The 26538-nt window shown below is 68.3% G+C and overlaps 2 protein-coding genes across 4 annotated transcripts in view; one reads left to right on the top strand and one right to left on the bottom strand.

Moving 5' to 3' along the window:
• The window catches only part of ITGB4 (integrin subunit beta 4), a 28222-nt gene extending 5627 nt beyond the window's left edge, over positions 1-22595 (top strand). The window contains exons 6-41 of one of the 3 annotated variants that reach the window (XM_084862648.1): positions 57-153; positions 263-434; positions 1593-1856; positions 2208-2297; positions 2512-2634; positions 2945-3109; positions 3205-3281; positions 4011-4213; positions 4832-4935; positions 5054-5152; positions 5317-5446; positions 6621-6743; positions 6816-6922; positions 7619-7652; positions 7833-8024; positions 8209-8312; positions 8504-8562; positions 8659-8682; positions 9663-9811; positions 10261-10440; positions 11274-11380; positions 11473-11514; positions 13569-13773; positions 14399-14556; positions 14829-15009; positions 15680-15817; positions 17137-17319; positions 17687-17818; positions 19447-19695; positions 20048-20206; positions 20585-20734; positions 21193-21381; positions 21470-21625; positions 21705-21869; positions 21965-22075; positions 22163-22595. In XM_084862648.1, coding sequence (XP_084718774.1) covers positions 57-153; positions 263-434; positions 1593-1856; positions 2208-2297; positions 2512-2634; positions 2945-3109; positions 3205-3281; positions 4011-4213; positions 4832-4935; positions 5054-5152; positions 5317-5446; positions 6621-6743; positions 6816-6922; positions 7619-7652; positions 7833-8024; positions 8209-8312; positions 8504-8562; positions 8659-8682; positions 9663-9811; positions 10261-10440; positions 11274-11380; positions 11473-11514; positions 13569-13773; positions 14399-14556; positions 14829-15009; positions 15680-15817; positions 17137-17319; positions 17687-17818; positions 19447-19695; positions 20048-20206; positions 20585-20734; positions 21193-21381; positions 21470-21625; positions 21705-21869; positions 21965-22075; positions 22163-22302 — 4961 coding nt within the window. In that variant the 3' untranslated portion in view covers positions 22303-22595. Of the gene's footprint in view, positions 1-56; positions 154-262; positions 435-1592; positions 1857-2207; positions 2298-2511; positions 2635-2944; positions 3110-3204; positions 3282-4010; positions 4214-4831; positions 4936-5053; positions 5153-5316; positions 5447-6620; positions 6744-6815; positions 6923-7618; positions 7653-7832; positions 8025-8208; positions 8313-8503; positions 8563-8658; positions 8683-9662; positions 9812-10260; positions 10441-11273; positions 11423-11472; positions 11515-13568; positions 13774-14398; positions 14557-14828; positions 15010-15679; positions 15818-17136; positions 17320-17686; positions 17819-19446; positions 19696-20047; positions 20207-20584; positions 20735-21192; positions 21382-21469; positions 21626-21704; positions 21870-21964; positions 22076-22162 lie in introns of all 3 variants that reach the window. The other 2 variants (XM_084862647.1, XM_084862649.1) reach the window with 2 other exon arrangements.
• Positions 22596-22684: 89 nt separating this feature from the next.
• On the bottom strand, positions 22685-26269 carry GALK1 (galactokinase 1). The gene is made up of 8 exons (XM_084862657.1): positions 26029-26269; positions 25036-25225; positions 24538-24657; positions 24303-24438; positions 24020-24201; positions 23204-23354; positions 22942-23104; positions 22685-22864 (listed from the first exon to the last, which is right to left on the bottom strand). The coding sequence occupies exons 1-8, from the start codon at positions 26191-26193 to the stop codon at positions 22793-22795; spliced, it is 1179 nt and encodes a 392-aa protein (XP_084718783.1). The 5' UTR covers positions 26194-26269; the 3' UTR covers positions 22685-22792.
• Between the last annotated feature and the right edge of the window lie 269 nt (positions 26270-26538).

The following is a 26538-nucleotide window of genomic DNA, read 5'->3' as shown; positions in this document are numbered from 1 at the left end:
CCCACGGCGCTGGGGCTGCGGCTCAGCCCCCCTCGCTCTTCCCTGTTGACGCCCAGCCCGGGTCCTGAGCCTGCTCACCAGCGACTACACCATTGGATTCGGCAAGTTTGTGGACAAGGTCAGCGTCCCTCAGACGGACATGCGGCCGGAGAAGTGAGTGGCCGGGGGGCAGGGTCCTGGCTGTTGCCCGAGGGAGGGGGCGGCCTCCCAGGGAGGACGGGCGGGCGGGTCCTGGCCTGACTCTCCCGCCCCCTCTGCCCAGGCTGAAGGAGCCCTGGCCCAACAGCGACGCCCCCTTCTCCTTCAAGAACGTCATCAGCCTCACCCATGACGTGGCCGAGTTCCGGAGGAAGCTGCAGCAGGAGCGCATCTCGGGCAACCTGGACGCCCCCGAGGGCGGCTTCGACGCCATCCTGCAGACGGCCGTGTGCACGGTGCGCGAGGGGCCCCGGGGGGGGGGGGGCTTCTCTGCCCGGGCACCGCTGCCCACCACCTGCCCGAGGCCCGGCGAGGCCCCACGCCCCCAGACGCTCTGGGCGGCCCTCCGTTGCCGTGCGGCTTTCCTTGTGCCGGGAGCCACAGCCCCTCGCCCTGGGCATTGGCGGGCGGGGCAGACGTGAGTCCCGGATCTCTGGAACCTTCCGAGCCCTGATAACAGCCTCCCACCTGGTCTCCTCCCTGATGCCAGGCTCCCACGGGCTGCCCGGTCTCCATCAGTGCCGGGCCACTGAAGCAGGCACTTGGTTTTACGTGCACGTCAATGTTTTCCCGTTTTGAAAAGAATAGGCCCATGTACTAGACAGCGTGGGAAGCAAAGGACAGAAATAGCCATGGCGCCGCCACAGTCAGACGGCAGCCACGGGGGTCCCGCCGGCCAAGCTGGCTCCCGTTTCCTTGTTCCCTGTGGCTGGAATCCTGAGACTTGCTTCTTTTCACTTTGCGCATCTTATCTCCTGTAATCGTCTCCACAATCATCCCGTCTACCGCCTAACCAAGTGCCGTCCGCTGCTGGGCCTTCTCACTAACGTTGCGTGGGGCGCATGCTCCTATGCAGTTAAAGCGTTGGGGGGGGAGGGGGTTAAGACCTTGGGGGAGTCGGATGGCCCTGGTCAGATCTTTTTTTTTTTTTCCTTTGGCCAATCAGCGAGTATGCAAATATATATATATATATTTTTAAATATATTTTATTGACTTTTTACAGAGAGGAAGGGAGAGGGATAGAGAGCTAGAAACATCGATGAGAGAGAAACATTAATCAGCTGCCTCCTGCACACCCCCCACTGAGGACGTGCCCGCAACCAAGGTACATGTCCTGGACCGGAATCGAACCCGGGACCTTTCAGTCTGCAGGCCTAGTCTGGCTCTATCCACTGAGCCACACCGCTTTCAGCCCCGGTCAGATCCTGCATGGCGCCCAGGGTGGGCACAGACCCGCACCCATCGCCTCCCCCGTGACCGGCTCCCGTCGTCCGCTCATTAATGACGACGGCATGCGTCCGCCCCGTGGCCTCGCCGGCCCCTCCGCCCCCGTGGGGACCCACGTCCACCTTCGCACCCGCCCGCGCCGTGACCGCGCTCCTTGCTCTCCCCAGAGGGACATCGGCTGGCGCCCTGACAGCACCCACCTGCTGGTGTTCTCCACCGAGTCCGCCTTCCACTACGAGGCGGACGGCGCCAACGTGCTGGCCGGCATCCTGCGCCGGAACGACGAGGAGTGCCACCTGGACGCCACGGGCTCCTACACCCAGTACCGGGCCCAGGACTACCCGTCGGTGCCCACGCTGGTGCGCCTGCTGGCCAAGCACAACATCATCCCCATCTTCGCCGTCACCAACTACTCCTACAGCTACTACGAGGTGACTGGGCCTCACCGGCCGAGAAAGGGGGAGGGGGGGGGGCCATGGGTCTTCTCGGACATCTCTCCTCTCTCTCCGTCTCTGCTCCCTCCCTTCATCCCATACTCCTGCCCCGGCCAGCCAGCGCCTCCGGGGGGCGCCCTGGTGGGACAGGGAGGTCCTGGGCCGGTTCACCAGGCGGGCGGGGCTCAGAGGTCGGACTCTGGCTGCAGCAGCGGGGTCCAGGCCTCCGCGATCCCTCTGCAAAGCGGGGTAACCCCGAGCTGTGGTCTGGGTGCTGCCGGCTGTCACTCAGCCGGCCCGGCTCTCTCTCTCTCTCTCTCTCTCTCTCTCTCTCTCTCTCTCTCGCAGAAGCTGCACCGCTACTTCCCCGTGTCCTCGCTGGGCGTGCTGCAGGAGGACTCGTCCAACATCGTGGAGCTGCTGCAGGAGGCTTTCAACGTGAGCCGGGCCCCCGGGCGGGGCGGGGAGGCCCTGGGCAAAGGGTGTCCCCAGTCAGGGAGGAGACACAGGACAGGCCAGTGAGGCAGGGTCCCGGGGAGTCCGCCTGAGCCCTGCCACCCTGATGCCACCCCAGGCCCCACACAGGGCAGAGCACAGCAGGCCCCGGGGCTGAGCCCAGCTCCCCCAGGCCCTGACCCCTGCCCTCCTTTAGCGCATTCACTCCAACCTGGACATCCGGGCCCTGGACAGCCCCCGCGGCCTGCGGACCGAGGTCACCTCCAAGATGTTCCAGAAGACGGAGACTGGGTCCTTTCACATCCGGCGAGGAGAGGTGGTGCGTGTCCACGGGGCCCCGGGGCCGGGCGGGCGGCCTCCGGAGTCAGGCAGCCTGGGTTCGAAGGCCCCGGGTCGGCCCCTCGGGTGAGCCGGGCACCTCCCTCGGCGTGTCTGTGACCTCGTCCGCACAGCGGGGTCCGCCTGCCCGGAGCTCAGAGGATCGCTCGGAGGAGGAGGGTCCCTGCTGGTGTCACGTGATGTGCCCAGAGCGAGCCGGTCCTCAGCCCCGAGGGCGAGCGGGCAGGGAACTGGGAGCCGGGCCCCCGGCACATCCGGAGCTGCCTTGGCTGAGGGCCCGGTCCCTGCAGGGCACCTACCAAGTCCAGCTGCGGGCCATCGAGGACGTGGACGGGACGCACGTGTGCCAGCTGCCCGAGCAGGACCGGAAGGGCAACATCCACCTGAAGCCGTCCTTCTCGGACGGGCTCCGGATGGACGTGGGCATCCTCTGCGACCTGTGCGCCTGCGAGCTGGTACGGCGTGCCGGGCGGGGGGCCGCGGAGCCAGGCGCCCACCCTGCGCCCCTGCCCGCGCCCCGGCCCTTACACCCCGCACGCTCCCGTTCCAGCAAAGAGAGGCGGGCTCCCCTCGGTGCAGCGGCAACGGAGACTTCATGTGCGGACACTGCGTGTGCAACGAGGGCTGGTGAGTGCGGCGCCAGCCTGCCAGCGGCTCCCCCGGGCCCCGCACAGGCCTGACGGGGGAGGGCACCCTGTGAGGTGCGTCCCGTTCGAAGCCCTTCGAGCTGCTTAGACCTGCAGGACGCAGCTGGCAAGGCGTGCGAGAACCAGGACAACCGGCCTCAGGGCGTGGGGGCTGGGCCGGGGACAGGCCCGGGCGGGAGACTGACTCTGCACTTCATACCTCTTGTATTTTTTAAAATATATATTTTATTGATTTTCTTACAGAGAGGAAGGGAGAGGGACAGAGAGTTAGAAACATCAATGAGAGAGAATCATCAATCAGCTGCCTCTTGCACCCCCCACTCCCCCACTGGGGATGTGCCCCCAACCAAGGCACATGCCCTTGACCGGAATCGAACCCGGGACCTTTCAGTCCGCAGGCCGACGCTCTACCCACTGAGCCACACTGGTTTTTGGTAACCTTTGGTATTTTGAACCACACACACACACACACACACACACACACACGCATGTGTTACCTAGTCAGAGAGGAGCTCCTAGGAAGGGTGCGTTGGACACGTCCTTCGTGAGGAAGGGATCAGGGGGCGGAGGTTTGAGTTGGTTCAGCCACTGCCGCCGGCGGGACTCGGAGGCGGCCCTCTGGGAGCCTCAGTTCTCTCGTCTGTGAAACGGGCGGGTCCGAGGCCTGGCCGGGCCCCGGGCGGCGGGAAGTGACCGGCTCCTCCCTCAGGAGCGGCAAGACCTGCAGCTGCTCCACGGGCTCGCTGAGCGACATCCAGCCGTGCCTGCGGGCGGGCGAGGACAAGCCCTGCTCCGGCCGCGGCGAGTGCCAGTGCGGGCGCTGTGTGTGCTACGGCGACGGCCGCTACGAGGGCCAGTTCTGCGAGTTCGACAACTTCCAGTGCCCGCGCACCTCCGGCTTCCTCTGCAACGGTGAGCTCGGCGCCGCCTCACTGCGGTCTCACAGCTGCCGGGCACTCTTCCAGGCCTTGGGGACAGGTTCCCAGACTTGGAAGTAAGGACAGTTTTTTTGGGTTTTGTTTTTTAATATATTTTATTGATTTTTTTTACAGAGAGGGAGAGAGCTAAAGAGAGTTAGAAACATCGATGAGAGAGAGTCATCGATCAGCTGCCTCTTGCACACCCCCCACTGGGGATGTGCCCGCAACCAAGGTACATGCCCTTGACCGGAATCGAACCTGGGACCCTTCAGTCCACAGGCCGACGCTCTATCCACTGAGCCACACCGGTTTCGGCATCCAGATACTGATAGGTTTTGTTTCCTCTTTTCCCTTATTGCATCTGCCAAGACTCAATAGAGGCTCTTAAACAGGGGGCCCCACAGTCGGACTTGTGTTTGGGGTGGTCGCTCTGGCCGCAGAGGGGAAAGTAGAAGCGGGATGGAGGGGAACAGGTGGAGGGAAGGTTTTTGAAGAAACTGAGGAGGAGATGGCTCTGCCCCGAGCTCAGCGCCCGCAGGCCCTCCCCGGCAGGAGGGCCACCAGGACCGCGGGTCTGATGGGCTCTCCCCTCCCCTCCCCCTCCCCGCAGACCGGGGCCGCTGCTCCATGGGCCGGTGTGAGTGTGAGCCCGGCTGGACGGGCCTGAGCTGTGACTGCCCGCTCAGCAACGCCACCTGCATCGACAGCAGCGGGGTAGGCCTGGCACGGGGCGGGCGGGGCGGGGCGGCCGAAGGGGATCCGGTCCGGACCGCCCAGCCCCTGGGGCAGGGATGGGGGTGCCGCTGGCTCACAGTGCCCCCTCTCGCCCCAGGGCATCTGCAACGGGCGTGGCCACTGCGAGTGCGGCCGGTGCCACTGCAGCCAGCAGTCCCTCTACACAGACACCATCTGCGAGATCAACTACTCGGCGGTGAGGCCGGGGTCTCGGGGCGTGGGCACGGGGACCGGGCACAGGGCCCGTGGGAGGAGGGGCGGAGCCTGGTGCTGCGGGAGCCGGTGGGGTGCGAGGTTGGCAGAGAGGCCTGGCGGAGGCCGGCCCAGCACGGCGCTCACCGGCCCCTCCTCCCCCACCAGGTCCGCCTGGGCCTCTGCGAGGACCTGCGCTCCTGCGTGCAGTGCCAGGCCTGGGGCACCGGCGAGAAGAAGGGCCGCACGTGCGAGGAGTGCAGCTTCAAGGTCAAGATGGTGGACGAGCTGAAGAACGGTGAGGGGCGGGGCGGAGGGGCGGGGGTGCCGAGAGCCCAGGCCAGGGGCATTCCGGGGGGTAGGATGTGTCGCTGATCGGGACAGGGGCACAGAGCTGGGCAGGGGCCTCATCATCTGAATCGAGGCTGTGCAGCCCTAGCCGGTGTGGCTCAGTGGATAGAGCGTCCGCCTGTGGACTTGAAGGGTCCAGGTTTGATTCTGGTCAAGGGCATGTGCCCTGGTTGTGAGCTCGATCCCCAGTAGGGGGCCTGCAGGAGGCAGCCGATCAATGATTCTCTCTTATCATTGACGTTTCTATCTGTCCCTCTCCCTTCCTCTCGGAAAGCAATGAAAATATATATTTAAATATATATATATGTAATAAAACCTAATATGCAAATCAATTGAACGGCAGTCCGGACGACCCAGTCGCAGCCCGGCTGCAGCCTCAGGATCGAGGCAGCCGCAAAGACCCCTCTTATACGAATTTCATGCGTTGGGCCTCTGGTGTATATATATACTGAGGCTGAGGCTGCGCAGTGAGATGAGGGTTCCAGACCTGGGAGGGTCATGGACTCCGGGCAGGAGGCACACAGACCCGGGCCACGGGCAGAGCTGGTTAGGGACCAAAGAGTCTGGGAAAGGCCCCCCTGCCCCCCCCCCCCGGACTGGGCGTGAACACAGCGGGGCCTGTGCCAGGCCATGGGGGTCCACAGTGTCCTCTCCCTGGGTCAGACTTTCCCAGAAGCCCAGCTCCCAGGTGAGGCTCCGGATGGGGAGGGGGCACAGATTTTCAGACTCTGATGCTTCTGGTCAGGGCAGGCCCCATGTCTGTGCAGGGACTTGCGTTCTTCCCCAGGGAGATGCCTCTGGCCCTGGGGGTGGGCCCTGGGGGCAGGGACCCAGGGGGAGGGCCCTGGGGGGCAGGGATTCAGGGGGCGGGCCCTGGCTGGGGGCGGGCCCTGGGTGGGGTGGGTCCTGGGTGGGGGTGGACCCTGGGTGGGGGTGAGCCCTGGGGGGCAGGGATTCAGGGGGCGGGCCCTGGCTGGGGACGGGCCCTGGGTGGGGTGGGCCCTGGGTGGGGGCGGCCCTGGCTGGGGACGGGCCCTGGCTGGGGTGGGCCCTGGGTGGGGGCGGCCCTGGGGGCGGGCCCGGGTGCGAGGGCACCGCTGACGCTGACGGCCTGTGTGCAGCGGAGGAGGTGGTGGAGCGCTGCTCCTTCCGGGACGAGGACGACGACTGTAACTACAGCTACACCGTGGAGGGCGACGGCTCTCCGGGGCCCAACAGCACGGTGCTGGTGCACAGGAAGAAGGGTGAGCTGGCGCGGCCCCGGGTGGGGGCCCTCGGACCGCGCCAGGGCTGAGCCCGCCTTCTCCTCCCCCCAGACTGCCCTCCCGGCTCCTTCTGGTGGCTCATCCCCCTGCTCATCTTCCTCCTGCTGCTCCTGGCGCTGCTGCTGCTGCTCTGCTGGAAGTACTGCGCCTGCTGCAAGGTGCCACTCCGGCCCCGGCCCGCCCGCCCGGGGCCTGGCAGCTGGCGGAGGCCGGTCTTCTGCCAGGCTCTCATGCCCCCGTCCCTCCGCCCAGCCCCTCGGCTCTGCCACCAGCCGCGGCTGGCCGGCTGGGAGCACCTGCCCTGGGGTCAGCCACCTGCAGAGGCCCGGGAGCCCACGCCCTCCCTCCAGGAGCTGCCGGTTGCAGTGCGAACACAGACAGGAGGCGGGAGAGGGTGGGGCGGCCCGGCCTGGGAGGCTGCGCTGAGGGAGCCTCCAGGCTGTGGGACAGCAGCGTGGGTTACAGGGAGAGAGTTCTGTGACCACACACACTGAACTCGCGTGGCCTCTGCAGGACTCCTCAGAGCCTCTGGTCCAGCGGAGGCGTGGTGGCACCGTAGGAGGGCAATAAGCTCAGAGCCTCCCAAAGGGGCCTGCTCAGAGAACCTTTACTTTACAGAGGATCTTGCAAGACCAGGGTCCCCCGGCACACACTTTGGGAACACTCTGCCCGTCACCCTCTGTGCCGCCCTCTGGGCCCCACCCCTGGTCCCTGCAGCTGCCCGGCTGTCCTGGCGTCTGGGGGAGGCACTGCGGCCTCTGGGCCGTCGCTGCGGGTGGGGAGGGGGTGGCCGGGGGCGGGGTGACTGGGCTGGGCAGCTGTCCCAGCCCTCACCCCCGCCCCTTGTCCCCTAGGCATGCCTGGCACTGCTCCCTTGCTGCAACCGAGGTACGGGCCTGGCATCCTGGCATCGGCAGAGGCAGGGGCGGCGGGTGGGGGTCCGGCCACTCCTTGCCCAGCCGAGTGCGGGACGGGGGAGCAGGCCCCGGGCTGCCCCGAGGGCGGTGCGGGGAGGACTGGCGCGGGGAGCACCCGGAGAGGGGCCTCACGCCGAGGACCCGCCCGCAGGCCACATCGTGGGCTTCAAGGAGGACCACTACATGCTGCGGGAGAGCCTCATGGCCTCCGACCACCTGGACACGCCCATGCTGCGCAGCGGCAACTTCAAGGGCATCGACCGGGTGCGCTGGAAGGTCACCAACAACGTGCAGCGGCCCGGCTTCGCCAGCCACGCGGCCAGCACCAACCCCACGGAGCTGGGTGAGGCCCGGGGCCCTGGCAGCTGGGCACGCTCACTGCAGCTCCGTTTTCCCTGCACTGGGTGCAGGCACGGGCCTGGCCACCTCGGCCCTTCGTGGTGGCGCTACCGTGGTGCCCCCCGGCCTGGAGGGGCTTCTGCGGTGCCCGCCATGCCAGGCGCTAACGCCCCCCCTTGCCCCCCCAGTGCCCTACGGGCTGTCCCTGCGCCTCGCCCGCCTGTGCACCGAGAACCTGCTGAAGCCGGACACGCGGGAGTGCGGCCAGCTGCGCCGGGAGGTGGAGGAGAACGTAAGGGCCTCTGGGCCGGGCCGGACCTGGGAGGGCCCCCGGCAGCCCCCTGGGACCCGGGTGCTCCCGGTGGGACGGGGCCTCCGTGGGCACGGTCTGGGGTGGCGGCTCCTGGGAGCGGCTCCCGGCGGGGAGGAGGCCCGGAGGCCGGCCGGCCCAGGCAGGCCCTCACGCCCGCCCTTGCCCGGCAGCTGAACGAGGTGTACAGGCAGATCGCCGGCTCGCACAAGCTCCAGCAGACCAAGTTCCGGTGCGTCCTGCCGGGTGCCAGGCGGGTGCCGGGCGGGTGCCGGGCCGGTGCGGGAGCCGCCCAGGCCCGGGCTCACGTCCCCTCTTCTCCCCACAGGCAGCAGCCCAACGCCGGCAAGAAGTGAGTTGAAGACACGAGGGGGGGGGTGCGGGGGGGGGTGCCCGAGGAGGGACAGCCCCAGCCACCTGCCCGCCTGCCCCTACCCCACCCCCGCCCCATGGCCATCCTGCAGGTGGGGAAGGCCGTGTGTCTGTCACGGGGAAGGACCTGCATTTGAGAAATGCTGGCGTGAGCCCTCCTAGGAGCCAGCCCTGTTCAGACAGGGAGACCAGGGTGGCCCCCTGCAAACCGAGGCTAAAGAAGGTTCCAGAAGGCCACCTGGTTATTAAGAAATAGGGCCGGCCCTCATTGGTGTGGCTCAGTGGATAGAGCGTCGGCCTGCAGACCGAAGGGTTCCGGGTTCGATTCCGGTCCAGCACATGTACCTCGGTGGCAGGCTCCTCCCAGCCTGGGCCTTGGTCAGGGCACGTGCAGGAGGCAGCCCAGCAATGTGCTTCTCTCACATGGATGTTCCTCTGTCTTTCCCTCTCTCTCTCACTCTCCCTAAAAATCAATGGAGCCAAAATGGGTTTGGCTCAGCGGATAGAGCGTCAGCCTGCGGACTGAAGGGTCCCAGGTTCGATTCCGGTCAAGGGCATGTACGTTGGTTTGGGCACATCCCCAGTGGGGGGAGTGCAGGAGGCAGCTGGTCGATGTTTCTAACTCTCTATCTCACTCCCTTCCTCTCTGCAAAAAATCAGTAAAATACATATTTTTTAAAAATAATAAAAATCAATGGAAAAATATCCTCGAATGAGGATTGACAAAAAAAAAAAAAAAAAAAAAAAGGAAGGAAATAGGGCCAGGACGCCTGCACCCGCAGCATCTCTGCGCCCTGCCTCTCGGGGCGAGGACAGCCCGCTCCCCAGAGGAGTCCCGGCCGCTGGGGAGGCCCAGGGCGTGGCCGAGGCTGCCGGCCGGGCCTGGTGCTGAGGAACCTCATCTCGCCTGGAAGACGGGCACAGAGCCACCCCCGGCCGCCTGACCCTCCTGCCCCCCAGGCAGGACCACACCATCGTGGACACGGTGCTGATGGCGCCCCGCTCGGCCAAGCAGGCCCTGCTCAAGCTGACGGAGAAGCACGTGGCCCAGCGGGCCTTCCACGAGCTCAAGGTGGCGCCGGGGTACTACACCCTCACCGCGGACCAGGGTGAGCGGCGCCCCCGGGCCCCGTGTCCCCCCCCCCGGCTCCGTGTGTCCCCCCCCCGGCTCCGTGTGTCCCCCCCTGGCTCCGTGTGTCCCCCCCCCAGCTCCGTGTGTCCCCCCCCGGCTCTGTGTCCCCCCCCGGGCTCCGTGTCCCCCCCGGCTCCGTGTGTCCCCCCCGGGCTCCGTGTGTCCCCCCCCCGGCTCCGTGTGTCCCCCCCCGGCTCCGTGTGTCCCCCCCCGGCTCTGTGTCCCCCCCCGGGCTCCGTGTGTCCCCCCCCCCGGTCTCCGTGTGTCCCCCCCCCGGGCTCCGTGTCCCCCCCCGGGCTCCGTGTCCCCCCCCCCCCGGCTCCATGTGTCCCCCCCAGGCTCCGTGTCCCCCCCCCCGGTCTCCGTGTCCCCTGCCCCCACCCCGTGCGGCCCACCTCTGACCCCCCCCCCCCCCCCGCCCCGCAGACGCCCGGGGCATGGTGGAGCTCCAGGAGGGCGTGGAGCTGGTGGACGTCCGGGTGCCGCTCTTCATCCGGCCGGAGGACGATGACGAGAAGCAGCTGCTGGTGGAGGCGCTCAACGTGCCCATGGGCACCGCCACGCTGGGCCGCCGCCTGGTGAACATCACCATCATCAAGGAGCAAGGTGGGCCGGGCGCGGGCGCGAGAGGCGGGGGGAGTCCGGGCCTGGCTGCTGCGGCTCCGTGGATAGAGCGTCAGCCTGCGGACGGGAGGGTCCCGGGTTCCATTCCGGTCAAGGGCACATGCCCAGGTTGCAAGCTCGATCCCCAGTGGGGGCCGTGCACGAGGCAGCCGATCAATGATTCTCTCTCATCGTTGATGTGTCTCGCTCTCCCACTCCCTTCCCTCTGGAATCGATAAAAAACAGAATAAGGATGGGGAGCTGGGGCCCCTGGCATTCGCGTGGAAGTGGGCCTGGCTGTGGGCCTGGGCAGGTCACGTAACCTCTGCGAGCCTTGGTTTCTCCATCTGTAAAATGGGCGCGGGCTCTTACACGGAGCTTCCCGTACAATCACTCCCGGGAGCCGGGTCTGCCTGGAGCCATGCCCCGTCCCTCCCTGCCCTCTCCCCTCCGGCCTTTGAACCAGGCCGTTGGCTGGACCTCCTGGGGTGCCCGGCCACCAGAGCAGGAAGGAGTGGGGCCCCTGTGCCCAGGCCTGTCCAGTGGGCGGGCAAGGCTTCACATCACGGACACGCAAGCTGCTCCTGCACTCAGGGCCTCGCCTCGGCTGTGCCCCCACCTGGCCCCTCCAGGATGTGTGCTGGGCACTGCCCCAGCCCCTTCAGCCCTTTCTGGGAAAATGTCCCATCGCCTTCCTCGGCCCTCCCAGGCCCTCCCCAGAGCGGTGGGGTGCGGGGGGACAGGCAGCCTGCCGGAGTCTGGGCCAGGCGGCGGCAGGGGCGGGAGGAGAGGGGGGACTGAGGTTGGGCCCCTCTGACTGTGCCGGCCCCTCGCAGCCAACGGCATAGTGTCCTTCGAGCACCCCGAGCACCTGGTCAGCGTCGGGGAGCAAGTGGCCCGCGTGCCCGTCGTCCGGCACATCCTGGACAACGGCAAGTCCCAGGTGTCCTTCCGCACGCAGGACAGCACGGCGCAGGCCCACCGGGTGAGCTCCGCGGGCGGGGGCGTGTCCGGGGGGCAGGAGGGGGGGGTCAGGTGTCCTTCCGCACCCAGGACAGCAGGGCGCAGGCCCACCGGGTGAGCCCCGCGGGCTGGGGCGCGTCCGGGGGGCGGGAGGGGGGTCAGGTGTCCTTCCGCACCCAGGACAGCAGGGCGCAGGGCCACCGGGTGAGCTCCGCGGGCGGGGGCACGTCCCGGGGCAGGGGGGGGGGGGGGGGACATGGCGCTGCCTGGGTCCCTGGCGCCTGTCGGTGGGTGTGCATGGTATGATTTGCAGGCTTGTTGGTTTGTGTTTCGGAGTTTATTGGCAGTATTTAAGAACTAAAAATATTCCAGTCAAAAATTAACTCATAAAACACTAAAATCTAGTCTTACGGGGCGGGGCCCACAGGGCCATTGGGCCAAGGCAGGGGGCATGCACCCAGCAGGTCCGGAGCCCGGCCACACCCAAGTCTTCTTTTTACTGGTCGGAGCAGTTTTCATTACTGATTCGATGCCCCCAATAAAAATCCCAAAGGAGAAATTTCACAGAATAGGCCGTAATCTACAAGAGGCTCCGGCTGTCCTGTCAGGCTTTTATAAAAATGCTTTGGGTATTTAACAATTTTTAAAAACCATTTTTATTATTTCCCAACTTTCTTATTTTGAAAAACATCAAACCTCCTGAAAAATGGAAAAACTAATAAAATTAGCCTGTGTGCCCTTTAGATAGATCCACCTGCTGTTACTATGCTTTCTCTGTCTTTCTGTACAGACCAGGTATCCATGCATATGGATACAGACGTATTTGTTCTTCCTCATCTGAATGATTGTAGGGAGAGGGGAGAGGGAACCTGGCTTAGTTCTGTACTAAGTGGCCAGATTATGATGATCTCTGAGCACATAATAATCTGGCCACTCAGTGTATAGCCAATATAATAAAAGGCTAATATGCAAATTGTCCCCTCAACCAGCAGGCAGGCCAGCCAACTGCCCATGTTCCCTCCCCTTGGCCAGGCTGGCCGGACCCAACCCATGAACGAATTCATGCACACACACACACACACACACTCTCTGAGTGGCCAGACTATTATGCGTTCAGAGGTCACCATAATCTGGCCACTCCGTGCATTTGCTGAACTCTCCACAACCGTAGCTTTCCTGTGGGCCCTACATACGTGGGGCACCTGCCAGGAACACGGCCATTCCTTCTGCAAAACTGCGACAGCATGACCACACTCAGGAAGCTTCCCGTCAAACCCGCACCTGATGGTCAGTCCGCATTCAGAGCTCCCTGCGCTCGGGTGCCCGTGTGTGTCCCTGACTGCCTGTCCTGCTCCGGGGGCAGAGCTGGCATCGGCCTGAGGCCCTTGTCTTGAGGCTCCTTTAATCCAGAGCAGTTTCCAGCTTTGAGTTTCATGACTTTGACATTTTAGACCGCCTCCCCCACCCCGCCCCTGCCGGCCCACGCCAAAGGACTTGCAGGGATTCCTGCCTGTCTCACGCTGGGTTTGGTAGCACTTGGATTGGCCTGGTGGGCACCCTGGGCCGGACCTCTGTGCCTGGAATTGAACTGTTAGTCTCGGAGCGCCACCTAGTGGTCGGATGTGGGGGTTGCCGCCCCACGCCCGTTTCAGCGGATTCCTCCCCGCGCGCACGTGGGACGGACGCTCGGGAAAGCTCTGGGCGCCGCGCGTGGGAAGTGGGAGCTGATAGAAGCACCCGGCCCAGCAGGCGGGCCTGGGGCTGGCAGGGTCCCAGGCTGCAGAGCACAGCGCGGGGGGCCTGAGCCCCAGCGCCTCGGGGATGAGCGCCTGCCCGCGGGGGTCTCTCTGCCTGGGTTCAAACCCTGGCTCCCCCACAGCGGCCTATGTGAACGCCGGCACGTCTCTGCCCCGTGGGCCTCAGCTCCTCGTCTGTAAAATGGGGACAATGCTCTCTCTCCCGCCCTCTGCTGTGAGCATGAACTGAGCTAATCCTTGTCAGTGCGGCCCAGGAGGAGCCATGGGAGCTGAGCGGGCGTGCCCGTGGGGGCGGCTGTGGGGGCGGCCCGGGTGGAAGACAGCCCGTGGGGGCGGCCCGGGTGGGGTGGGCTGCAGTGTCCCCGGGGTCGGGGCGCGGCGGGCGGCCGGGCTGACCCTCCCCACCCGCAGGACTACGTCCCGGCGGAGGGCGAGCTGCTGTTCCTGCCGGGGGAGACCTGGAAGGAGCTGCAGGTGAAGCTGCTGGAGCCGCAGGAGGTGGACTCGCTGCTGCGGACCCGCCAGGCCCGCCGCTTCCACATCCAGCTCAGCAACCCCAAGTTCGGGGCGCGCCTGGGCCAGCCGCACGCGGCCACCGTGGTCATCGGGGAGCGAGGTGGGCGGCCGGGGCCGCGGCGGGGGGGAGGCAGGTCCGCCGCGGGGCGTCCGGGCCTCCGCTCCAGCGCCCACCAGCGCGTTTCCAGCCTAGTCCGCCCGCCCCCCCGCGATGCTTAGGACTTTCTTACCCCGAGAAAAGTGTGGGTTGCTTGTTGGAGATTCTAATGTACCGAGCCATCCTGCATTTTACCTGGCACCCCTGTGCTCACCGCGAACCCCAGGATTTTTACACTTTAGGGGTGAAAGGGTTAGTTCGGATGGGACCTTAGCCTCCTGGATGTGAGCGCCCCCCAGAGGCGCTTGTGGGAAAAATTAGAGAGGAGGGTTCTTGGAAGGAGGAGCAAATGTCCTCCTCGGAACAGTCCCTTGGCTGCCGGACCGTCTCCCTCCTCCTCCTCCTCCTCCTCCTCCTCCTCGTTTCTCCAAAGACCCTCCTGGGCCCGCCTCCAAGCTGAGCAGGATGCCCGGGGGCACCCCTGGGGGCACCGGGGAGAGGCTGCAGGGCAGGTGTCCCAGCACCCTGGGTGTTGCACGGGCCCCTGCGCCCCCTGGTGGCGGGAGTGAGAGTCTGCGGTGGGAGGGGATGTCCCAACTGGCTGCCCGCCCTGCTTCACCCTCTGCAGACGAGCTGGACCTGACCTTCCAGAACCAGACGCAGTCTGCTTTCCCAGTCCCCCACGGCGCCCTGGGCGCCCCGCAGAACCCCAATGCCAAAGCCGCCGGGTCTCGGAAGATCCACTTCAACTGGCTCCCGCCTCCTGGCAAACCAACAGGGTACCGGGTAAGGCGGGGGCGGTGAGGGAGGGCCACGAGGGGGAGCGGGGCATGTGGGCCCCGGTGGGCCGGGCATCTGTGCCCAGGAGCTTTCAGACGTTTTCCCCCCTTCCTGGAGCGTGGCCCCTCCGTTCCCTCCCCCGGCCCTGCTGTGTGAGCCCAGCAGGGCACTCAGCCCTCGGAGCCTTGGTGTCTCACTGGGCAGAGGGGACAGTAGGGCAGGTCAGTGGAGTCCCAGCCGCTCGGCGCTCCTGCTGACCGGCCCCTCCCCTGCGGCAGGTGAGGTACTGGGTCCAGGGGGACTCCGAGTCCGAAGCCCACGTGCTCGAGAGCAAGGTGCCCTCGGTGGAGCTCACCAACCTGTACCCGTACTGCGACTACGAGATGAAGGTGTGCGCCTTCGGCACGCAGGGCGAGGGCCCCTACAGCCCCCTGGTGTCCTGCCGCACCCACCAGGAAGGTGAGCCTGCCACGCCCGGGTGCCCAGCCTGATACCCTGACACCCTGATGCCTGTATGCCCAGCCCTGACACCCTGGTACCTGTATGCCCAGCCCTGACACCCTGGTACCTGTATGCCCAGCCTGATACCCTGGTACCTGTATGCCCAGCCCTGACACCCTGGTACCTGTATGCTCAGCCTGATACCCTGGTACCTGTATGCCCAGCCCTGACACCCTGGTACCTGTATGCCCAGCCCTGATACCCTGGTACCTGTATGCCCAGCCCTGACACCCTGGTACCTGTATGCCCAGCCCTGACACCCTGGTACCTGTATGCCCAGCCTGATACCCTGGTACCTGTATGCCCAGCCCTGATACCCTGGTACCTGTATGCCCAGCCTGATACCCTGGTACCTGTATGCCCAGCCCTGACACCCTGGTACCTGTATGCCCAGCCCTGATGCCCTGGTACCTGTATGCCCAGCCCTGACACCCTGATGTCTGTATGCCCAGCCCTGACGCCCTGATGCCCGTATGCCCAGCCCTGATGCCCTGATGCCCGTATGCCCAGCCCTGATGCCCTTATGCCCAGCCCTGATGCCCGTATGCCCAGCCTGCCCTCTGCCTCCCGGATCCCTGCCCTCTTCTGCCGCTGACCGCTCTCTTCCCGCCCCCCCCCCCCCCCCCAGTACCGAGCGAGCCAGGGCGGCTGGCTTTCAACGTCGTGTCCTCCACGGTGACCCAGCTGAGCTGGGCCGAGCCCGCCGAGACCAACGGCGAGATCACCGCCTACGAGGTCTGCTACGGCCTGGTCAACGAGGACAACCGTGAGCCGCCTCCCGCCCGGGGAGGGGGGGGCACGGGCGCCATGGAGGGCGGGGCCCGTGGGAGGGAGGCCCCTTGTCCCGCTCAGCGGCCGGCCCCGCACCCGGGCGCCTGGGCATCACTGGGTTTCGGGTCCGGTGCAGGCTGGTTGCATTCGGAGGTCAGGCCCAGAGGCCTCCAGGCCCGGAGGGGGTGGGAGGGGGTGGGAGGCCCGAGGTTACACCGGTGCCGCGGGCTCAGAGGCAGGTGCTTCCCACACAGGTAACCAGGCGGCTAGTTTTCACACCGTTCGTTCTCTTGGGGGCATAGTTGCCAGATTTAGCAAATAAGAACAGAAGACACCTTGAACTTCAGATAAACACGTTTTTAGTACATTTCACGCCACACTTTCCGGCAGCCCCAGGCCTGAGGGCCCGGCAGAACCAGTCTGGGAAGGGAGGCAGGTGTGGGCGATCCCTGCCAGTCCTCAAGATGAGGGAGAACCTGAGGAAGGTGGTCCAGACCCTGGCCGGGCACAGGGACCTCGCCCTGGCACAGGGACCTCGCCCTGGCACCCTCGCCGCTGTGGTCAGTCCCGGAGGGAGAGCTCTCCACCCTCTGCCCGGCGGCCCCGGCACGGGTCAGGCTCAGCAGCCCGGCGGCCCCTGGGCAGAGGCAGCGGGGCTGGTGGCGCTGGGCACCGGCTCGTGGCTCTGTGCCAGCCAGGCGCACCACGCACCGCCTCCTCAGCATCCGCGCCACATCCTGGGCTCCTTCTGAGTCCACGGCACTTGGTCCACGTCCGGAAGCCGCCTCTGACCCTGCCTCTAACCCCAGGGGGACAGGCACCTCCCGGAAGCTCACGACCGGGGGTCTCAGTGCACAGCTTCCGCTGGGCATCAGCACTTGGTGCCCCCTCCCCTGCTCCCGCCAGCCGAGAGGATGGGAGGGGCCGGGCCCTGGCGTTAGAGACCCCGCTGGCGGACAGTCTTCGTCACCGTCCTGTGAGCGGGGCCTGTGAGCGGGTCCTGTGAGCGGGGGGACATCGGGCCGCGTGGGAAACTGAGTCGCGTGCTGGTCTCCCGGGATCCGTTACCCGTTAGAGGTGACCCTGGGCCACCTGGGTCTAGACCTGATGCCGCCACTTGACTTAGTGCTGAGCCTTTGGAGAGCTGGCAACACGTGTCTGAGCCAGTCCCCCAGGCTCTTGGGGGCTGGCTCCCCAGGGGTTCAGCGCTGCCCGCTCCCTGCTGTCCCGGAGCCCCCTCCTCCCCCGGGTGCTGGGGCAGGCGGGGCCGGGCGGGCCCCGGGCGGCCCTCTGAAGCCCCTCCCTCCCGCCCAGGACCCATCGGGCCCATGAAGAAGGTGCTGGTGGACACCCCCAAGAAGCGGATGCTGCTCATCGAGAACCTGCGTGAGAACCAGCCCTACCGCTACACGGTGAAGGCGCGCAACGGGGCGGGCTGGGGGCCCGAGCGGGAGGCCATCATCAACCTGGCCACGCAGCCCAAGCGGCCCATGTCCAGTGAGTGGGGGGGCACGGGGTGGACGGGGGGCCCGGGAGGGGCAGACGGGGGGCTCGGGAGGGGTGGATGGGGGCCCGCGAGGGGCGGACGGGGGACCCGGGGAGGCATGGGGTGGACGGGGGGCCCGGGAGGGGCGGATGGGGGGCCTGGGGAGGCACAGGGCAGACGGGGGGACCGGAAGGGGCGGACAGGGGGCCCCGAGGGGCGGACTGGGGGCCTGGGGAGGCACAGGGCAGACAGGGGTCTGGAAGGAGCGGAAGGGGGGGCCCGGGAGGGGCGGACGAGGGGCCGGGGAGGCCCGGGGCAGACAGGGGGCCAGGAGGGGCGGACGGGGGCTCTGCTCACTCCCCCCCCCCCTCCCCGCAGTCCCCATCATCCCCGACATCCCCATCGTGGACGCGCAGGGCGGGGAGGACTACGACAGCTACCTCATGTACAGCGACGAGGTGCTGCGCTCCCCGGCCGGCAGCCAGCGGCCCAGCGTCTCCGACGACACCGGTGAGAGGTCCCCTGAGGAAGCTGGGGGTCGGAAGAGGGAGGGGCTGGCACGGTGTCCAGAGGGAACAGGGGCCAGTGACCTCGGGCATGAAGGTCAGACTCAGGCCAATGGTGTGACAGGGACAAAGAGCGCATGGCCCGTGTGCAAACACGGTGCATCTGTGCACGGGGGCAGGGAGACGCCTGCCGGGGCAGAAGCACACAGGCCCTGCACACGCGCTCCGCGCATGGCCACGGGACCACGCGGACACACGGCTCTGCAGCTGGAGGCCTGCCAGCTGTGCCGTGGAGCCAGGACCCCCGGGGCCTCCCAGGGACGGGGCTGAGAGGAGGCAGACATGGCCCGGAGGCCGGGAGCGGCCACTTGCCCGGCTCCTGGTCCCTCCGTTCCCACACACGGCGGTGCAAAGCGCCCCCTGCTGGACTCCCAGCCACACAGTTTGAGCTTCCTGCTCCGCTGCAGGAGCTCAGACAAATCACTAACAGGCTCTGGGCCTCAGTTTTCTGACCTGTACAATGGGCTGCCCTCGCACTAGGAATGAGCCCCAGGGACCGCATTCCTGCCCTGACTGGGCAGAGCGTGGGCTTAAGGAGCCTCAGCCTGGGCATCCTGGGAGGGCTCAGTCTGGGGGCAAGAGGGCAAGTTCAGGCTACTGACACCCCCCCACTCCCCACCCCGAACATCCTGGCTTGGGGAAGTGTCCCTGGGAGGCTGGCAGGAAGAGATGGGGAAACTGAGGCTCAGAGCAGGGAGCCCTCACAGCTGGTGGCAGAGCCAGGGCCGCCCCTGGTCTCCGGCCGTGCCTTACCGCGGCCCCCAGGCTGCACCGGCTCAGTCACGGGAGAGGGGCCTTCGCCTGCCGCCGGCCCCCGCCCCGCCCCCACCGGATCCCAAAGAGCCCGAGGACCGCCCGCTCCGCCGCCTGCCCGCCCGCCGGGGTGCCAACGCCCTCCGTTGTTCCCAAGGCGGCGGCTGGCGGTTCGAGGCCCTGCCGGGGGCGGAGCTGGACCTGCGGCGCGTCACGTGGCGGCTGCCCCCGGAGCTCATCCCGCGCCTGTCCTCCTGCAGGGGGCGCTCCTGCCTGTCCTCCTGCAGCGGGCGCTCCTGCCTGTCCTCCTGCAGCGGGCGCTCCTCCGACGCCTCCGAGCCCCGCGGGCCCCCGGACCACGCCGACGGGGGCGCCGGGGGCGAGGGCGGCAGCGGGGCCCCCGGAGGTGACCGGCGCAGCCCGACCCCACACCCACCAGGCTCACCCCCCGGCCGTCGGGGGCCCAGCCCGAGCTCAGCTCGCTGGGGCCAGGCTGCCCACTGGGGCCCTCCCCCGCCAGGCTGGGCCGGGCTGAGCCGGGGTGTGGAGGCAGCCTCCCTCCCCTCCCCCAGGGCCGAGGCCCCCCCCCCTCCCCCCCCCCCCCCCCCCCCCCCGGGGCAGGGCTGACGGCGCTGCGTCTCCAGCTGGCCCAGCGGGCTCGCCTGTCCACAGTGGCTGGCGCCTGGCCTGGCCGGTGGCCGGAGACCGGGGGCTGCAGGAGGCTGTGTGGCTCCGTGGACTCCCCCTCGTGGGCCAAGGGGATTCCCAGGGCCGCCCGGTGCCGGCCTGGCGATGACCGGTGACCTGCTCTCCCCGCAGAGCACCTGGTGAACGGCCGGATGGACTTTGCCTTCCCGGGCAGCGCCAACTCCCTGCACAGGCTGGCCGCCACCGGCGCCTCCTACGGCGCCTCCTACGGCACCCACCTGAGCCCGCACCTGCCCCACCGCGTGCTGAGCGCCGCCTCCACCCTCACCCGGGACTACCACTCGCTGACGCGCACCGAGCACTCGGGCGCGGGCACGCTGCCCAGGGACTACTCCACCCTCACCTCCCTCTCCTCGCAGAGTGAGTGCACGCCCTCCTTTTGCTAAAAAAATACTTTCTAAAATTAAATACTTTAAATTGATGTTAGAGAAGGAGAGGGAGAGAGAGAAACATCAATGATGAGAGAGAATCATGGATCGGCTGCCTCCTGGGCTCCCCCAGGTGGGGATCGAGCCCGCAACCCGGGCCTGTGCCCTGATTGGGAATCGAACCGTTACCTCCTGGTTCAGAGGTCGATGCTCAGCCACCGAGCCCCGCTGGGCAGGCTGACCTCTCCTTTCCTCCGGCTCCTGGGCTGCCCCGGCCTGCCGCCCCCCTGCCTGCCCCCCAGCACACGTTCTTCCCCCCCTCACTCCCGTTTCGTCCACCCCAGGCCTCCCTCCCATCTGGGAAGGCGGGAGGAGCAGGCTTCCGCTGTCCTGGTCCTTGGGGTCCTGGAGTCGGGCTCAGATGAAGGGGTTCCCCCCTTCCAGGGACTCACCAGACTCTATAGTCCTGGCCGGGCAGCCAGCAGCGCCCCCCTGGGGCCCAGGTAGTACAGCGTGGCCGCCGAGTCTCCACAGCCGTCCGCTCCATCTGTCACCCACGGCATCGCAGTCACCGCCATGACCCGCACCCCCCATCCATCCACATCCTGCTGTCGCTCACCGCCTCGCCTTCCCGGGGGCGGGCTGGGCAGGAGGGGCGGGCCTGCCGAGGGGCGGGGGCTCACGGCGCTTGGCACAGGCAGGGCTCACACCCACCCTGAGGACAGGCGGGAGGCGCCAGGGGGCCTGGACGGGCTGTTGCCGGGGAGTGAGCCGCCTGGCCAGCAGGCAGCGTGGGCGGGACAGCCGAGGGCGGTCAGGAGCTGGACTCGGACTCCTGCCCGGGGACCCCGAGCCGGACTGACTGAGGCTCCTGCCTCCAGGTTCCCGCTTGGCTGCCGGTCTGCCCAACACCCCCACCCGCCTGGTGTTCTCGGCCCTGGGGCCCACGTCCCTGAAAGTGAGCTGGCAGGAGCCGCAGTGCGAGCGGGCGCTGCAGGGCTACAGCGTGGAGTACCAGCTGCTCAACGGCGGTGAGGCCCGGCCACGTGACCCCGGGCACCGGGCTGAGGCGGGAACCCACCCATGCCACCAGCCTGAGAGGGTCTCACTGCTGAGCCCTCCCCCCTCCCCGGGGGCCCCCCAGGCTACTCCCCGGGCAAGACGCTGCCTGGTGAGGCCTCGCTGGCCTCGGGCCCAGGCCCTCTGCTGGCCTAGAGGCCTTTTGGGAACTGGCACCTTCTGGGCAGACACTCTCAGCAGCATGACCCAAGCCACAGACAGAGCACCGGGTTTCCAGCCCCCTCTTCCCTGGGTAGCGGGCAACCTGCCCCCAGACCGCAGCAGGCTGGCCCCAAACCAGCGCTGCCGGTGGGTGCTGACCGGGTCTTGGCAGCAGCCCCGGGTGGGGGGGGGGGGAGGAGGGGGGGAGTGGAAGGGGGCGGACCAGGCAGGAGCAGGAATAAGGCTGCTCCCCGCCCCCCCCCCCCAGGTGAGCTGCATCGGCTGAACATCCCCCACCCCGGGCAGACGTCGGTGGTGGTGGAAGACCTCCTGCCCAACCACTCCTACGTGTTCCGCGTGCGGGCCCAGAGCCAGGAAGGCTGGGGCCCGGAGCGCGAGGGCGTCATCACCATCGAGTCCCAGGTGCACCCCCAGAGCCCGCTGCTGCCCCTGCCAGGTGAGCTGCCCCCATCGCCACCACCACCCAGCTGCCCCCACACCCGCCCCTCCGGGCGCCGGACCCACACGGCCTCTCCCTCCGCCAGGCTCCGCCTTCACCCTGAGCACGCCCAGCGCGCCGGGCCCGCTGGTGTTCACGGCCCTGAGCCCGGACTCGCTGCAGCTGAGCTGGGAGCGGCCGCGCAGGCCGGACGGGGACATCCTGGGCTACATGGTCACGTGCGAGCGGGCCCACGGAGGAGGTGCCGCCCGCCCCGGGAGGGGTGGCCGGGAGGGCGGGCGGAGGGGGCGCCAGAGGCTCACGGCTCCTCCCCGGCCCAGAGCCAGCCATCAGCTTCCAGGTGGATGGCGACTGCGCCGAGAGCAGGCTGACGGTGCCGGGCCTCCGCGAGAACGTGCCCTACAAGTTCAAGGTGCAGGCCAGGACCACCCAGGGCTTCGGGCCGGAGCGTGAGGGCATCATCACCATCGAGTCCCAGGCTGGAGGTAGGGCACCTCGCCCCTCGCGCCCATCCTTCCCGTGACCACACCCCTTCGCACCCATCCTTCCTGTCTCTGAGGCGCCCGTCTGTCCCCTCCAGGCCCCTTCCCACAGCTGGGGGCCCTCTCGGGGCTCTACCAGCACCCGCTGCCCGGCGAGTACAGCAGCGTCACCACCACCCACACCAGCTCCGCCGAGCCCTTCCTGCTGGGTGAGTGGCCGGGGCCCAGGCTCTCCCGGGGGAGACAGAGCTAACGGGCGAGAAGGGCAGGGGCCCTCAACACCTCTTCCCCCGCAGACGGCCTGGCCCTGGGGCCCCGGGGCTTGGAGGCCGGGGGCTCCCTCACCCGGCACGTGACCCAGGAGTTTGTGAGCCAGACGCTGACCACCAGCGGGACCCTCAGCAGCCAGGTGGACCAGCAGTTCTTCCAGACCTGAGCGCCCCCTCGGCCAGGCGGCCTCGAACCTGGCCCCCTGCCCCCCTCCCCGGGGCTGCCGCAGCCACCCCGTCCTCGGACCCCCTGTGGCCCCACCCACCCGCATGCTGACCACAGGACCAGGGCTTCTGGGGGCAGGTGCCCTCTGGGGGACAGAAAAAGGGCAGAGGTCCCAGAAGGCCCCCTGTCTGCCCCCGATCCCCCACCCCGCCAAGCGCACTTGTAACCGAAACGCCGGGCCCAGCATGCACGGGCCCAGCTTGTTCTGCACTTAATAAAGCGTTTGCTGCCCTTTAGCCCCGCCCTGCCCAGTCTCCGGACCGGCCCAGAGCCGGGGAGCGGGTCCGACCCCGCTCTGCTGGCCGAGCACACACCATCGGAGGTCCGGAGTCTGAGGCACACGTTTATTGAGCTCCAGGTGCGGGGGCAGGCCCAGCGGCACTGCGCTTCCCGGCTGCCGCCTGCAGGCCCCGCGGAGCTCCCAGGGCAGCTCACCAGCGCAGCACGCGGGCTCCGTCGGCGGCCTGGGAGAGGTAGAAGGTGGCGGTGCCGCTATACTGCGCCTGCGGGAGAGGCAGAGGCCTGAGCCCGGGGATCCTGGGAACCGGCCCCCCCTCGCCCCGGCCCCGCGTCCACCCACCTGGATGTGCTGCATGGCCTGGGGAGCCGTGGAAGCTTCCAGCAAAGTCACCGTGCAGCCCCCGAAGCCGCCGCCCGTCATGCGGCTGCCGTAGACCCCGGGCGCCGACAGCGCAGCCTGCACCAGCTGGTCCAGCTCCGGGCAGCTCACCTCGAAGTCGTCCCTGCGGAGCAGACGCAGCGGGCCTGGAACCGGCCCTCCGCCGGGGCAGCTGTGCCCGGCCCCACGCCCGGGGCAGCTGTGCCCGCCCGCCGGGCCTCACCTGAGGGAGTTGTGGCTCTCCACCATGAGGCGGCCGAAGGCTCGGTAGTCGCCCCGTTGGAGGGCGGCCGCCGCCTGGGCCGTGCGCCGGATCTCCCCCACGACGTGCCGCGCCCGCAGGAAGCCCTCCTTGCTTATCAGGTCTCTGCCCGCTGGAGGGGAAAGGGCTCAGCAGACCCACCACCACCACCCCCCCCCCCCCCCCCCGCCAGGGCCCCCGAGGGCGTGGGACCGGGCACCGCGGCTCCAGGCAGGGGAGCCTCCGCTGGGAGGCCTGGCTCTGGCAAGGCCAGGAAGGAGCTCGTGCTGGTCACTGAGCTCCCAGCGCCTCCCTCAGCTTAGAGGGGGGCACCCACTTGATTCGGGGCGCCCTGGCCCAGGTGAGCCGACACCTGCAGGGCTCCGGCAGGGCGCCTGGCACACATGGGTGCTCACGTCCAGCCGTTCAAGTCCCAGCCCCGGGGTTTCCGAGGTGAGGGGGGCGCAGTGCCTCCTGGGGACCGCGGGGGAGCAGGAGGGAGAATCCCTCCGAGGGCTGGGGCTCCAGGGGTGGGGATGGGAGAGGCACAGGCAAGGGCACAGGGCACACAGGAACCAGCAGGCTTCGCCCCCCCCCTCCCCCCACACCCCCCCCCCGAGGGGGGAGGGCCAGCCGCAGCCCCGAGGCCAGGGCACCGCTTATGCTCTGTGCTTGTCTACGACCCTCATGTTGGCAACAACAGCACTGATCCCAGCAGCCTGCTGGGTGGGAGCCCTACGCTAATGGGGTTTGGGGAGCGGGCAGAGCATGGCGGGGTCCTGGGGGTGAGGCCCTCACCCTCCAGCTCCTCCATCTGCACCTCCCGGAGGCTCTCCTTGCCCAGCGCCCGGGCCACCTCCTCGCACTGGCGGCGCCGCAGCGGGTACTCGCTGGAGGCCAGGACGTGGCGGACGTTGGAGTTGGTGATGAGCACGGCCAGCTTGGGGTCAGACAGCGGCACCAGGCTCGTCTCCAGGGACCTGGGGCGGAGTCGGAGTGGGGGTGACCAGGCGGAGTGTCTGCCCGCCCCGCCCCGCAGCGGCAGGCTCTGCCGGGAGGCGGGGAGACAGGGCGCCCTCACCTGCAGTCGATGAGCAGCGCGTGGCCCTCCTGCCCCAGCAGGGTGATGAGCTGGTCCATGATGCCGCAGGGCATCCCCGCGAAGCTGTGCTCGGCCCGCTGGCACACCTGGGCCCGCGCAACGATTGTCCCCGAGTCTGTGGCACAGGGTGGGGGGGCTGGGCCTCAGCGAGAGAAGCAGCGCCCACAGGGGCCTGGCGCGGGGAGGCCGGGGGTGGGAGCGGCCGGGGAGGTACCTGGGCAGAGCTGCTGCAGGAAGGTGTACGTGGCCACTTCCAGGGCCGCCGAGCTGGACAGCCCGCCGCCCAGGGGCACCGAGCTGACCACCGCTGCGCTGAAGCCGGGGAGCGGGGCAGCTGCGGGGGAAAGGGGGGAGGCAATCTGAGGACCGGCACAGGAAGGCACTACTGGAGGCGGCTGCCTGGTACCCGCTTCCAGGAAAGGGTCTCAATTGGCAAAGGCCACCAACCTGCCGGGCCCAGGGGCCCCGGCCCTCCCCCTTCCACCCTGCGGTTCCCGGACACAGGCTTCCCAGCTCTCCGGAGGCCACGGGTTAGGGTTCGAATCCTGACTCCTCCAATCAGGGAATGGGCAGCCCAGGGCGAGGTCCAGACCCCCTCGGAGTGTTGGTTTGTCCATCTGTACAATGGGATGCTCTGTCCTGCATGCCTACCCCACAGTGGATTAGGTGGGCTAACGGGTTTTATGGCCGGGGCCCAGGCCCGGTGCCACACCTGGGTAGTGTTGAATCACTCCCTTAACATAGTTGGCCCATCGGGGGGTGCCCGGCTCCAGGGCCCGCTGGGCTGTGGGCAAGGGGAACTGCAGCAGCCGGGGCTCGTCCGCTTCCTCGGAGGCGGTGAGGAGGGAGACCAGGCCGTCCGTCCGGGGGCTGCCCACCATCACGGTCACCAGCTCCAGAGCCTGGCGGGAGGGACAGAGAGGCCTCTCTCTTACTAAAGTCCCCAGGAATGTGGGACGGACAGGAGCACAGGAAGAGACCGGCAGTGTCTGTTGGAGGAGCCTGAGGCCCTGCCCCCCCCACACACCTTCAGGGGCGGGACCAGCGCCCAGAGCACACCTGGACTCTGCCCTCCACGTGGGCGCCCAGCTGGGGGCACAGTGGGGCCCGAGCTCAACAGGAAAACAGAATCAGGAGCCCCATCAATGCCTTCCCGTTTGGGGGTGCCCGCAGGTGTGCTGCGCCCGCTCACGTGCCAAGCTGCAGGGTGGGGTGAAGGGAACCCCTGGCTGAGCTGGGAAGCCTCCTGAGTCCAGAGGGCCCCGCCGAGCACCAGCTGTGTGGCCCTGAGCAGCCACAGCCCTCTCTGGGCTGCCTCCCACTCCATACGGCTAAGTGGGCCGGGCTAGAGGCTCAGGGCCGGCTCTTAGGGTCTGCAGGGCCTCCTGGGAGCCAGAGTCTGAAGTACCTCCTTCCACTTGCAAAACACGGGGGGACCTCCACATTTTGGGGTGCTCCCAGGTGGCCGGTGAGCATAGCAGCCCACAGGGGCGAGCTGGAGCCCAGAGGCTGGGCACACCCCTCCCGGCCCACTTCCTCCCGGATCGCCTTCCTCCCTCCTCCCCTCCTCCCCTCCTACGTGCGGAAGGTCCCGTCCCGCTCCCTCCCACGTGCTCTGCCCAAACTCGCCGGAGCCGGAGTTCGGTCCCGGGGACCCGGGCCGCCCGCGCCCTCGGCCCGGAGCCCGGCCCGTCCCGGGCCTCACCATGGGCAGCACCAGGCCCTGGTTGTAGTCCGTGTGCTCCCCGATGAGGTTGACGCGGCCGGGCGCCGCCACCGCCAGCGCGGGCTCGGCCCCGAACTCCGCCCGGAAGGCCTCCCGCGCCCGGGCCAGCAGCTCCGCCGCCGGCGGGGGCCTCACCGCGGCCATGGCCTCGCCCTCCGCCCCGAGTGCCGCCCGAGCGGAGCGGGATGCCCGGCCGGGCGTGCGTTACTGTGCCTGCCCCGCCCCGCGCCCCGCCCCGCGCCCCGCCCCCGCCCGCCCTCCGGCCCCGCCCAACCCCGGCCCCGCCCCCGATTCCGTCCGGCGCCGCCCGCCCTCCGGCCCCGCCCCCGCCCCCGCCCCCGCCCCGCCCCCGCCCTCCGGCCCCGCCCCCGATTCCGTCCGGCGCCGCCCGCCCTCCGGCCCCGCGGTCCCGCCCGCACCCCTGCCCGGCCGCCCCGCCCACCGCCCCTGACCCCGCCCCGCCCAGCCGCCGCCGCGCCGTCGGGTTCC

This window comes from Pipistrellus hanaki (assembly GCF_964339955.1).
Source record: "Pipistrellus hanaki genome assembly, chromosome: 16".
Taxonomy (NCBI): Eukaryota; Metazoa; Chordata; class Mammalia; order Chiroptera; family Vespertilionidae; genus Pipistrellus; species Pipistrellus hanaki.
Note: the sequence above shows the minus strand (reverse complement) of the source record. Positions and strands in the feature narration are given on the sequence as shown.

Excerpts from the sequence above, each read along its gene's own strand:
- GALK1 (XM_084862657.1), bottom strand. The coding sequence starts at position 26,193 with ATGGCCGCGGTGAGGCCCCCGCCGGCGGCGGAGCTGCTGGCCCGGGCG. Across the intron at positions 25,226-26,028 it reads AGGGCCTGGTGCTGCCCATG|GCTCTGGAGCTGGTGACCGT; the intron begins GTGAGGCCCGGG and ends CCCTCCCGCCAG. Across the intron at positions 22,865-22,941 it reads AGGCCATGCAGCACATCCAG|GCGCAGTATAGCGGCACCGC; the intron begins GTGGGTGGACGC and ends CCTCTCCCGCAG.